Genomic DNA, 12,369 nt, shown 5'->3' on the forward strand with positions numbered 1-12,369 from the left:
AAATTCCTATGGAAAAATAAGTTTATTATTGTGAAGCTGAAATTCTCTAATGTCTACCCATCTCCTGTTTCCCCCATCACTACAGTTTTTTTTAAGAGGTTTGTTAACATAAGATTTTTTAAAATAATATAAGAAATTAATCGAAATCGCAATCTGCTAGTCTGTGAGCCAGATTTTGGCTCATATGAGTTTTCACTAACCTACACAGTATTTTTTTTTTTTTGGCCTTGCCGTGCAGCATGTGGGATCTTAGTTCCCCGACCAGGATCAAACCCATGCCCGCTGCATTGGAAGTGTGGAGTCTTAACCACTGGACCACCAGGGAATTCCCCTCCTACACAGTATTTTTAATTAAAAAGTTAATTGTAACAATTAAACTCACAGATAATATGCCCAAATCAAGATTTCTAGCTTTTCTTGAGTAATTGAAAGATTTACCTATCCTGGACCTGAATTTTTTGCATGGAAACAGTTGGCTGGAGCCAAGTGGCAGGCATCCAATACAGATGGGTCATATAGGCCTTCTGTGTCACCACAGTCTTGACCTATCCTGCTGTAATCATTCTAATTTTCTGCTGATTCCATAAAGACATGTGAATTTGTTTCCTATGAAGAAGAGAATGTATATGTATATTTTTCAATCGTGGAAGGGGTGCAATGAGACATAAAATATTTCAAGAAAGGCACGAGAAGTTTCATGTGGAGTAACAAGAGGTTAAGAAAAATTAGGGGCCACTTACCCACGGAAAATGCTCTGCTAATTGGGTTCAGGAAAAGCTGGTTATGAATGTCAAGTGGTTTAGCGAGGTCAAAGGACTTTCGTTCCCCTTCCAGTTACCCTCAGGTTTGAGAAAATGTAGTTGTATTCTTTCCTCCTGCTGCTGTCAGTGATTCAGTCAACTTTTTTTCCTGGTAGGTCAGCCCACCTGAGGTTCTCTGTTTGCCCGTGCTGAACATATCAAGAACTGAATTCAGCTACTTCACCGAGACAAGGTTTATTTTAGAAGAGCTAAATATCTCTGAATCATTCCACATATTCCGAGATGAAATTAATCTGCATCAGCTAAATGATGAAGGGAAGTTATCTCTAACACTTGTTGGCAGCAACATGCTGGCAAGGTAAGGCTTCACGTGAGGTTCTGGAGGGAGGTTTGATCTTTTAACAAAGGTTCTTTTGAGCAAAGTGTTACCTTGTTCAGGATTTCTGTAGTTTAGGGAGATGTATTAAAGGCCGAGGACATTCACAGGAAAGGGAATGTGTTTTTTCTCTTACGTCAAAATTCAGGCTATGCCAATTCTCTGTTTTTACTTTGGCATTTCAAATATGACATCTTTGAGTGGAAAGTTCTTGTAAAATAGACCAAAATTATAATTTTAAATCATTTCAAACACTTTCTTATAGCAACGCGACAGTCCTATGTATTGTTGCTGAAAATGTATAATGAAGATTGAAATTAAACACTAAGTAAAACTGAAAGATTCTTATCTTAGTAGTGAAATGGAAAATTATGTACATGGGCTATGAAAGCCCTTTGATCACTGGCTCATTTATTCATAGCATTATACTATAAAAGCAGGATGGATTTTTGATAGTTCATGTAATTTGAACTCCTTATCTTATGGACAAGAAACCTGAAACCCAGTGTTGCAAATGACTTGCCCAAAGTACCACATGCAGTTAGTAGAAGAGTTTGGAAGAGAACATGGCTCTTCTGCTTCCTTCAATAAGTACTTAGGGGTTGCTAACTGGTACATGAATCTACAGGTACATAAAGAGGAATGAGACAAATTCCCTGCTTTCAAGGACCTTACAGCCCATCGCAAAGAGTCCTATTTTGATAAGCTCTCTGTTGCTAATGAGTGAAGAGTCCCCAGTTAAACATCCCAGTAGTTTGAGATGATAGTTTTTTTGCACACTTTGCCAATTTGCTAATCATTGATGACATTCACCAGCGGACACTGATCTTAGTATACATGAAATAAAAACGTGTACAAGTATCTAATTTTTAATCTAACCTTCTTAAGGAAGCATCTTTAGGTATGAATACGCTGTAGTGTCAGTCATGCAGTTCATTCAGTTATAAAGAGTTTGGAAAATAATCTGCCTGTGTGGGGCTGTTTTTATCCCCATGTTATTTGAAACACACAAAATTCTTTTGAATAACATTTATCAATCAGTTGTTGACAACTGGGTGAGAGTTATTCATAGGTTATTTGACTGACTTCAGTTATTAGTGTTCAGGATGATCACGTGCTTGACTAAATTTACGTGTTAACTTTTTCAAACCAACTATAACACAAGTAGATGTGGACAAAAACAATGCAGGAAGCCAAAGGAGTGAACTATGAAACACGTGTTTCAGTCAACATCTTAGGGAGAGTTTTGTTATCAATTAAAATGGAAACCATGCTGGTTTTGAGACTGAAGTTGTGAGTCTGGCTTTTGGATTGTTTATGAAATAGAATGTTTTTCAAAAACAAATTGAGATCATTTTCTTCATTGCCATTCTTTGGTTTTTGCCAGACAGAAAGAATACAGTCAGTTTTATCCACATCTTTCTTCCTGCCTTCGATAAAAGCCAGCTCTATCTCATGTAAAAAGAATGATGTGGAAATAAATAAGCCAGTAGTATTTTTTTCTCCAGCACCATAACTGGATGTGTGAACTTTGGAACTAGATAGAGTTTAAATGCAAGTAGTCTACTTGCTAGCTATGTGACCTTGGTCACTTTTATTTTATCTTATTTTATTTTTTATACATTTTTAAAGGTTACATTCCATTTACAGTTTTTACAAAATATTGGTTATATTCCCCATGTTGTTTTAGTCACGTTTCTTAGCCTTTTCATGCCTTTTTCCCCCATTGTAAAATGGGGATTTTAATAGAACCCATTGAATAGGGTCATTTTATGGTATAAAATGTGATAATACTCTGAAAGTATTTATTATAGTGTCTGACCCGTAGTGGAAGCTCAGTAAATATTAGCTATAACAATAATTATTATTGTTGCTATTATTATGTCCAACAGCAAAACAAGAGGTGTGAAGAGGTACTAAGGTGTGAAGGTCTTCTAAGACTCTTGGGGAGGTGATTAGTTGAAATGTGACAACACGTAGAATAAGTCATGTGAATTTACTTATGTATTTGGCTATTGAGAGGAGGTTATTGGTGTGGAAGCAGAGGTTAAATAATTCCACAAAGTAAGAAAACATGCCATATCTCTTCCTCTTCCTCTCCTCCATTTGCTTTACAGTGAGGACAAAACTTTAGAATCAGCAGTCGTCAAGGTCATTAATCCAGTTGAACAGGGCGATGCCGGGTCTGAGTACCGAGAGTCTTCCTCCTCTCTGGTGGTGAAAGAGATTCTCCAGGAGGCTCCCGACCTCATCACCGAGCAGCTGGCTCATCTGCTCAGAGGTGAGAGATGACTCTTTCTATTAAATACTGGAAGGCTTAATGGAGTGTCTCTTGACTCGCTCATGCAGAAAGAGTGCGATCCATTCTTGGGTTAACAATCCCTTTCAAGACCACGGGAAGCTTCATCAGAGAGGCAGGGAGTAAAGAGTTTGTTAAAGAGTAGCATTATATTGAATATTAAAAATGTGCATTTAGAAATAGGCATGAAGGATCTTTGCTCTTGCACCAGATCAGCATATTAAATGGACCCGCTGCACTTCTGCTGGGGAGCGGGAATAGCTCCTGTGGCCATCTAACAGCTTCCAGAGGTGATTCTTGCTCCAGAACAGCGTGGATATGGGCCAGAATTCCACACACCTACATGGAAATATCTGCTGGTACTTATACGTGCTTCGTTTATATAGTACTGCTTGGATGGCAAAGTTACACACCTTCATTTTGGTGATATTGTGCAGGGCTTTTATGGTCAAATTGCCACCTCCTTCTCCCCCCATGATGTAGTGTTCTCCACCTTCACCAGACTGCTTTAAGCACACCATCGTCAATTATCCCCCTCATCTCTCTTTCATCTTCCTCATTGGAGCCCATCGCTTCTAAAAAGTGGTTTCCAAGCTGGAAATTGTCAGTTGACTTTGGTGCCACAAAATTAACCACAAAAATTCCATATTGTCTTGTGTAGGGCAGTTTGGGGTTTTGTATAAAGCTTTTTTTTCTCCTTCCAACAATCCGTCTTGAACATGGTAGACAAAGACTTTTCTCAGAAGTATTTGACATAGGAAAGTGAAAAGCAGTGATTAACAGGCTGAAAGAATTAAAAAAGGAAAGAGAAGCCTAAGAATACGTGACAACTCTTTTAAGGCCTTTTTCCTTTGTTTCCTCTACTTCTACCAGAATTTGGAGAGAAAAAGGTCCTAGACTTTTATAGTTCCGATAAATGTCTTAGAACCAACGGCCCCAGTCAACTTGTTTTAAATACTTTTCTGGCTATGGACATCTGTAAAACTGCTCTCTGGGAAACTGTGCCTTCAAGTAAACTAAGTAAGCGCGATCATTTATTTATGACAGAGCAGAAGGGAAATAAAGGCGATCGGGGATCTCGGCCAAGAAGGAAGTTGTTTGGCAGTGCAAATATGTGGTGCAGGCAAACACTAGAGAATATGCTGTTTAAACATTTTGCAAACTAAGAAGTTTGGTTTATTGTTCAAAAAAATACACGTGTTGTTTAGTAGGAAAGAAATGTAGTCAAGGAATAGTTCATCATGATTTTCTATTAGTAATAAAATAATATCAAACTGCAGTACACTGGAACAAAGATATGATTTTGTTGTTGACCATGACGATGATGACAACGATGATGATATTCGGATTTAGGGAATTAGGGATGCAGACCCTCTTGTCAGTTACCTTAGTTTTAGTTTTCAAAGCTACCAAGAGTTAGAACTATGGTAAAGGACCTTGGTTTTTCTTATCATCAGATATTTTTCATAACTTTGGGCTTGAGATGGCCCTGGAAAGCTGGCAGCTTAGGGACATCACTTCCTTGTTGCTTGGAAATTGGAATTTGAACGGATACAGTGCCTCTACCTGTGAAGACTGCCAATACAGACACTGTCATGAGGAAGCCAGAGTCACTGAAGCCTGGGAGGTAGTAGACATGGGTGTCTTATTATAGTGGAAAGAGGGCTCTGAGGACCTTTGACCAAAGTGTGTGCGTGTGCATATGCATGTATACATTACGTGGAAGGGAGGTGAAACATCACTGAACAGTTTGGCCAAAAGGGAACGGAAGGATTATGATCCGAGGAGTTGGACTTTAAAAAGGTAACTGAAATGTTCAGAGTGAGAAGGGCAATGGGCCAATTTTTAAAGCCTCTTGAATCTTTAATAAATATAAGAAAGGAATCAAGTCGAATTTTGCTATGTTCACTAAACTCAAACTTAGATTTTATAGTTTTCCAATCATGTATTAACACCAAACCTACAGGGAAGTTTTAAAGGGAACTTTTTTTATGTGCCTGTAAATAATTTTAGGATTCATTATTTTCATAACATAATTCTTTCTGAAGGGTTTTCTCTGGAAATAGCTATGTTATTTTGTATCTGGGGTTGCTCAAAATGATCATTAATTTGATACACATGTCTAGAACATGTATTATGCATTCTTCTAGGTCTTGAAGGGATGCAAATTTACACACACCTTTGCCATAAAGAATTTTGAAAAATGTCTGTTTCCAGATGTCATGAGGGTTAAATATTTACAGTCAAGACTTGAAAGAATCTTTAAAAAACAGCATAATTGGACCTCTATGGAAGATATATTATTATAAACTTTGTGCCAAAAAAATCTGAATATACTTCAAACTAAGTACTTAATCAATTTGATTGTTCTTTGCCTTTCATTCCCAAGATCATATCCTAAAATCCATCATGCTGAGGCACACTGGTGTGCTGTAAGTGGTTTTCAAGTGGGCCAAGATATTGATCCCCTCAGTCCTTGGAGAGGACCCTGAGTATGCCTCTTAGCCTGGTAGGCTGAAAAAAAAACTAATTTTCTGTGTGTTCCTTAATGTGCAAAAGATGGAGCCTACTGTTCCACTGTTCTTATCTTTGGTGCCTGGAACAGTGCCTGTCATATAATAGACCCTCAATAAATCCTGTCATAAAATGAATTTTGCAAGATTGTTTATATAGTTTCTGTTTTTATGACTATATTGATTTAATTGGTACTATGATATTGTAATTTCCATTTCATTCCAGCCCACCCCTACAACATTCTTAATGTCCGGAATTTGAACATTGTTTCTTCCAATAATAACCCCCCACTTTTTTAGCTTTTAGAAATCCTTGTTTTCGTATTTTGCAAACATTTGTTTTTATTTGCATCTTTTGGTTGTCCATTTTATATATATAAGTTTAACCCTTTCATGGAGTATAATACATGCACAGAAAAGAATACAAAACATAAATATAAAAATATAAATATACAGCTCAGTGAAATATCACAAAAAGGACACCCTTTTAACAATTAACCAGGTAAAGAAGTAGAACAAGATGACCGCTTTGTGCCCCTCCCCGTTACCACTCACTCCCTCTCTAACTAAGTAAGGGTAACCAATATTCTGATTTTTACGGCACACACTTTCCTGCTTTTCTTTAAATTTTACCACACCTATGTGTCCCCCATAACACTAGAGATTGGTTTTTGTCTGTTTTGTATATTATATAGATGGAATCATAGAGTATATACTCTTGTTGTTATTAGATCTCTATATTTATATTAAATGTAGTATCTATTTGCATAGGTCAGTTATCTATCATCTATTCATCTATTATTTATTTATTTTATTTTTTGTGTCCTTTCTTCTTCCACAGAATATTTGAAGTGGCTTACAAAAATGCATGTAAATATAACAAAACAGAAAAAAGGGTCAGAGTCAGGAAACATACAAATAAATAAATTTGGAGGAGTAAAAGTGGTGTTCTCTTTCAAAGTTTGAATATGAGCTTCCTGGAGTCAATGAAAAAATAGAAATATAATTAATTGTAAAATTCATATTATTACTAAAACAAACACATATACCAGTTCCTTATTGAAAGAATATCTAAGTCTAAAGGTTTTTTCCTTACGTCAGTCTTCTTGAAAAGACACCTAATAGTCATAGGCATCCTCCAACTTTCACATATGTAACAGCATTTTATACAGGAGCTGGGCAGAGTGCATCACACACTTTCTGCTCCTCAGTCAGCGTATGGGGATGGTTTTAATCAGCTTCATCTTGTCTAGTAACCTTATTTCCTGTTCCAAATCTCTTTTCTATACATGCTGATATTTTTCTCTAAATACAGGATATTAATACTTAAAATCAGTCATATTGGAATCTTTTGTAGTCTTATACTCACTGCTGTAGCTGTATATCAAAATGTTTGCATTATGGGATAATATTATATTCAAATATGGAGATAGAACCTGATTATTGTGGATGCTGTTAAAAGATCATTTGTATACTGATCAGAAGTAGGTATCAAGTTGCCAGTGTAGAAATAACCTGCTGTGTTTATCTAATAATCTCCCCTGTCATGCTATCATATGGACCTTGGCAGGAGAGTTATGGATAAATGTCAACAGGTGACCCAGCCATGGCTAATGTGTGTTCAGGCTCTGTAGGGGATTTAACAAAGTTGACATAATTTGTGTTTTCTTGAATTAATACTTCTTACAATAGCTAGGTCTTGCTGTTGTCTTTTAGTAGGACATACCTCAAACTTAGAAATTTCAGGATACAGATCATTAGCATCGCTTTCATCTGAAAAGGCATAGATTTACTTATGGAGATTACTTTCTAATTATTTGTGTAAGAAATTATTTGTCTAAGAAAAGAATGTGCTCATTCAGATGAGATCATAAGTAACCCTGATTTTTGGAAATGTGTCTTTTCATCCCCTTCCCATCTCTGTTTTTGCTGTTGTGGTTCTTGTTTCTTTGGTTTTTTTCTTTTCTTCTGACTTTTCTTTTCATCTCCTCCTCCTCTTCCTACTTTCTCCCTCCTAGTACCTGCTTCTAAGATTTTATTATCATTTTCAAACAAGCTGCAACCTGTTCTATCTAAAAGTCACATTATACAGTCATGGTGGCCTAAAGTTGGTGTTTGGTTATGCCCTGGGTTTGTACCAAAAGCAAAAAATTATAGACCTGCCAGACTCCTAACCTGTATTCTTTTATTTCCTGCAGAAATGTTTACTAGAGAGTAATTGCCAAATTTAAGGTCCATTAAATTGCTGAATCATCGCATTGGGGGTTTGTGTGCCCACATATGTGTGTGTGTGCTTCCCAGAACCAGCTGGCAATGATGAGATTGCAGCCGCTGATTACCAGGCAGGTTTCCATCAAAACCACACTTCACCCGGCCTTTCATGTTTATGTGTATAAGGCCTTGACAGAGCCACAACTTGAATAGTGAAACAGATAACAGCAATTGTTCTTAGCTTAGGACGCGGAAAAACTATGCCCTAGGTTTTAAAGAAACAACTCTCTCCTTCTGTTGGTCATTCCATTTGAACTTTAATAAAGAATTGTTGCTTGCTATTTTCGTAGCCTAGATTAACAGCTTCAAAAAGATCCTTTTAAGGAGGTAAAATAGGAAAGGAACAGAGCCAGATTTTTTTCTTTCTTTTTTTTTTTTTCTCTCTTGCCCAAAGAGTGAATCATCCATCTCCCAAAATGGTTACAAAGTCCGAAAGGAATTAAGCGGCTGTTTTGCTTAGGAAGAGGGATGGCCTGTGTTGGGGGAAGGGGAAAGAAATTATTTTTCCTGCAAGATATAAAACCAGAATATTTCCTCAACCTTAGAGTGTTAATTATTTCTTTTGCCATATAAAGATAAATTTTATTCTTAAATTCAGACATTTTAAATTTATAAGATTACTAAGCACTTGAATAATATGCTCCCTTTTTATCACTGTTCAGGCAAAAATATAAGCTAAGTTGTATTTTCTATTTTTTTCTCCTTCCTTCTCCCTTCGCCCCCCTCTCTATTATTCATCCTTTAATTTTTTTTGTTTCAGTATGAAAAAGAAAATGATCCCAGGTGAAACAGGAAAGAGGTTTAAAAATCCCTTCTTTTCTGCTAAGAATTTATCCTGCAGATTATGCCTTGACTGTGGTGAATGATTTCCCCAAACAACTTCTGACTTCATTAGATCATGTTTAATATTAATGCACTGCAGTTGCTTTTGGCAAGAGGTCTTTCACTTCTCTATTCTTTTGAACAAAGAATATGTGGTTGGTTTTTTTTCCTAATGGAATGAAATGTTTGTTACTATTTTATTATAATTGCTTTCTCTGTTGCTTGTCGTTAATCCCCAGTGGCCTGTGAATAGCTGGGACGCATTTGGGTACATGTATATGGATTTAAGTATTTTTTAGTTCTGCTGAATTTGCTGGAAGTTAAGTCAACTCTTATGCCAAAAATAGGTTTGATTTTGCGAAGAGGTGCCTTTGGCTGCTCCACATCCTGATACTGATATTTAACTAAGTATGTCGCTAAATGGGTCTCTGAAGTGAAGTAGAAAAACTTGCTATAGATGAGTCTCTTGGATAAAGTTGGGCCATAGCCTTTCTTCTGCAGTAAAAACAACTCAGTATGGTGACCATTTTTGGTCAATAATATGAGTTATTTTTTTCCTACTTACATCAGAACATCTTCTCCTTTTTAATTGTCAAGGTAAACCTAATTATAATGTCAGAAGTTTCTTTTCATTGAATTGTTGTGTAGGATTCTGTTTGGTGCAATATCTGTTAGATTAATTTCTGAATACTGCCTTTTTATGTATTTTAAAATTAAGATCCCCAAATTGAAGAAATTGGATTCTTGATTTGACTGTAAGCCAGGCACATTTTTGTGAAGTTTATTCCTAAATATTTATATTTTGATGCTATTACAGTTTTTTAATTTAAATTTGATTTTCTAATTGTTCATGATTGTTTATAGAAATACAAGGGTTGTATTATTGACCTTATATCCATCAACCTTGCAAAATTTATTTACTATTTTAAGTTTATTTGTATTACTATTACTATTTGTATTACTAATTAATTAATTCATTTGTATTAATGAATAATTCATTTGTATTTTCATTTGTAAGTTCATACACATACCATCTATGAAGAAGTCAGTTTTTATTTCTTCCTTTTCTTTCTTTATACTTTTGCTTCTTTTACCCGTGTTATTTCTCTGGGCTAGGATTCACATTGAAGTGTTAAATAGAAATAGAAATAGCAGGCATCTTTGTCTCATTCCTGATTCGAGGTGGAAGTCTTTCAGTATTTCACAGTTAAATATAATGTTTGCTTTCCTTATTTGGTTTTTACAAATGCCCTTCATCAAATTAAGGAAATTGTCTTCTCTATTTCCACTTGGCTGAGATTTTATATGATTAAATCTTGGATTTTATCAAGTAGTTTCATTACCTGACATCTACTGAAGTGGTCATTTGATTTTTCTCTTCTATTAGTGTGGTGAATTATATTAATTAACTTTTGAATGTTAACTTGTCCTTTAATTCCTAGGAAATCCCTATTTGGTGACAATACAATATCCTATTATATATTGCTAATTTGATTTGGGACTAGCTTTAAAAAACTTTTTTGCAACTACGTTTATGAGAGAGACCTGCCTCTACTTCTTTCTTGTAATGTTTCTGTTGAGTGTTGGTATGAAGATTATGCTGGATTCAGAAAATAAGTTGGGAAGTGTTTTCTCCTTCTAATCTTCGGAAGAATTTGTGTAAAATTAGTATTTTTTAAATGTGTGCAACTATGGCTATTAAACTATGGATTCATTTTAAAATAAATACAAAACCATCCAGATTTTAAATTTCTTTTCCTGCCAGCTTTGGCAAGTTGAGTTTTTCCAGAAATGTCCATTTCCTCTAAAATTTAAAATCTATTAACGTTGTACTTATCTTTTAATGTCATTAGAATCTGTAGTATGTCACGCTTCATTCCTAATACTGGAAAATTATACCTTCTATCATTCTTCTCTCTCTTTTTTTCTTGAACAGTTTTTAAAAAACTGTTAGTCTTTTCAAAGCATCAATTTGTTGTTTTATTTTCTGTATACGTTTCTTTCCTGTGTCTTTAAGTTTTGCTCTTACCTTTATTATATCCTTCCTTATACATTTTTTTAGTTGAATTTGTCAGTTTTTTTTAACATCTTATGCTTTTGAGGATATAAAAGTTCCTCAGAGCATAGCTTTAGTTGCATCTTACAAATCTAAATGTCATATTTTCATTATCATTCAATTAAAATATATTGTAATTTATGCTTTAATTTCTTCTTTTACCATGAGTTATTTAGAAGTGCATTGTTTATTTTTCAAACATTTGGAAATTTTCTAGTTTTGTTTTATTACTGATTTTTAGACTATTTTCCTGATGGTCATAGAATATAACTATGTGATTGTAATCCTTTGAAATTTGTTAAGGCTTGACTTTTTGTCTCAACAGGTAGTTAATTTTGGTTAATGTCTCATTTGTATTAGAAAAGAAAGTATAGTCTGCCATTGTTGATAACAATGTTCAATTTATGTTAATTAGGCCAACTTTGTTACTCATGTTGCTGAAATATTCTACATATTTACAGATTTTTTTTCCTGCTGGTTCTTAGAGTTGCTGAGAGATGTGTGTGCAAAATTTCCCACTGAGACTGTGTTTTTATCTCATTCTTCATCCAGTTTTGCCAATTTTTGTTTTACATATTTAGAAGCTATTAGGTAATGTTATTAGCTCATATAAATTTAGGATTGATGTATCTACCTGACGGTTGAATCTTTAATAATAAATACATATTTGTCTTAATTTCAAGTAATTCTTCTTGTCAGAGTCTACTTTATCTAATAATAGTATATTATATCAATGTTACATCTTTTTCTATTCTTTTACTTTGGTTTTCAATATCACTATATCTAAGGTGTGCTTTTGCAAATAGTATATTGCTATTGTAGTTTTTAAAATTCAGGGTCATAATTTTTGTCTTTTAATGGAAGTACTTTGTCTGTTTACTTGTTTGTTGTTGGTAAAAAACACATAACATTAGATTTACCATCTTAAACATTTTTAAGTGTATGGTTCAGTAGCGTTAAGCATATTCACATTGTTGTGCAACAGATCTCTAGAACTTTTTCGTCTTGCAACACTGAAACTCTATACCCACTCAACACTAATTGTCTCTTTACATTAATATAATTGCTCTAACATTTGGGTTTAATTTGTCATTTTGCTATTTGTTTTCTATTTATCTCACATTTTCCCCTTTTCCTCTCATTTCTTTACTGCTATTACACTAAATAAGGATTTTTACTATTACATTTCCTTCCATTAGCTTATTAGTTATGAATTCTTTTTTAGAAAATTATTTTAGCGTTATAATAAAGATTACAAAATACCATTAAAA

At 34.6% G+C, this 12,369-nt stretch overlaps 1 protein-coding gene across 1 annotated transcript in view; it reads left to right on the top strand.

Annotated features, from left to right (window-relative positions):
* Positions 1–1,093: 1,093 nt before the first annotated feature.
* The window catches only part of PRUNE2 (prune homolog 2 with BCH domain), a 198,896-nt gene continuing 187,620 nt past the window's right edge, over positions 1,094–12,369 (top strand). The window contains exons 1-2 of the mRNA XM_061201171.1: positions 1,094–1,119; positions 3,255–3,418. Coding sequence (XP_061057154.1) covers positions 1,109–1,119; positions 3,255–3,418 — 175 coding nt within the window. The 5' untranslated portion in view covers positions 1,094–1,108. The remainder of the gene's footprint in view (positions 1,120–3,254; positions 3,419–12,369) is intronic.

This window comes from Eubalaena glacialis, chromosome 9 (genome assembly GCF_028564815.1).
Source record: "Eubalaena glacialis isolate mEubGla1 chromosome 9, mEubGla1.1.hap2.+ XY, whole genome shotgun sequence".
Taxonomy (NCBI): domain Eukaryota; kingdom Metazoa; phylum Chordata; class Mammalia; order Artiodactyla; family Balaenidae; genus Eubalaena; species Eubalaena glacialis.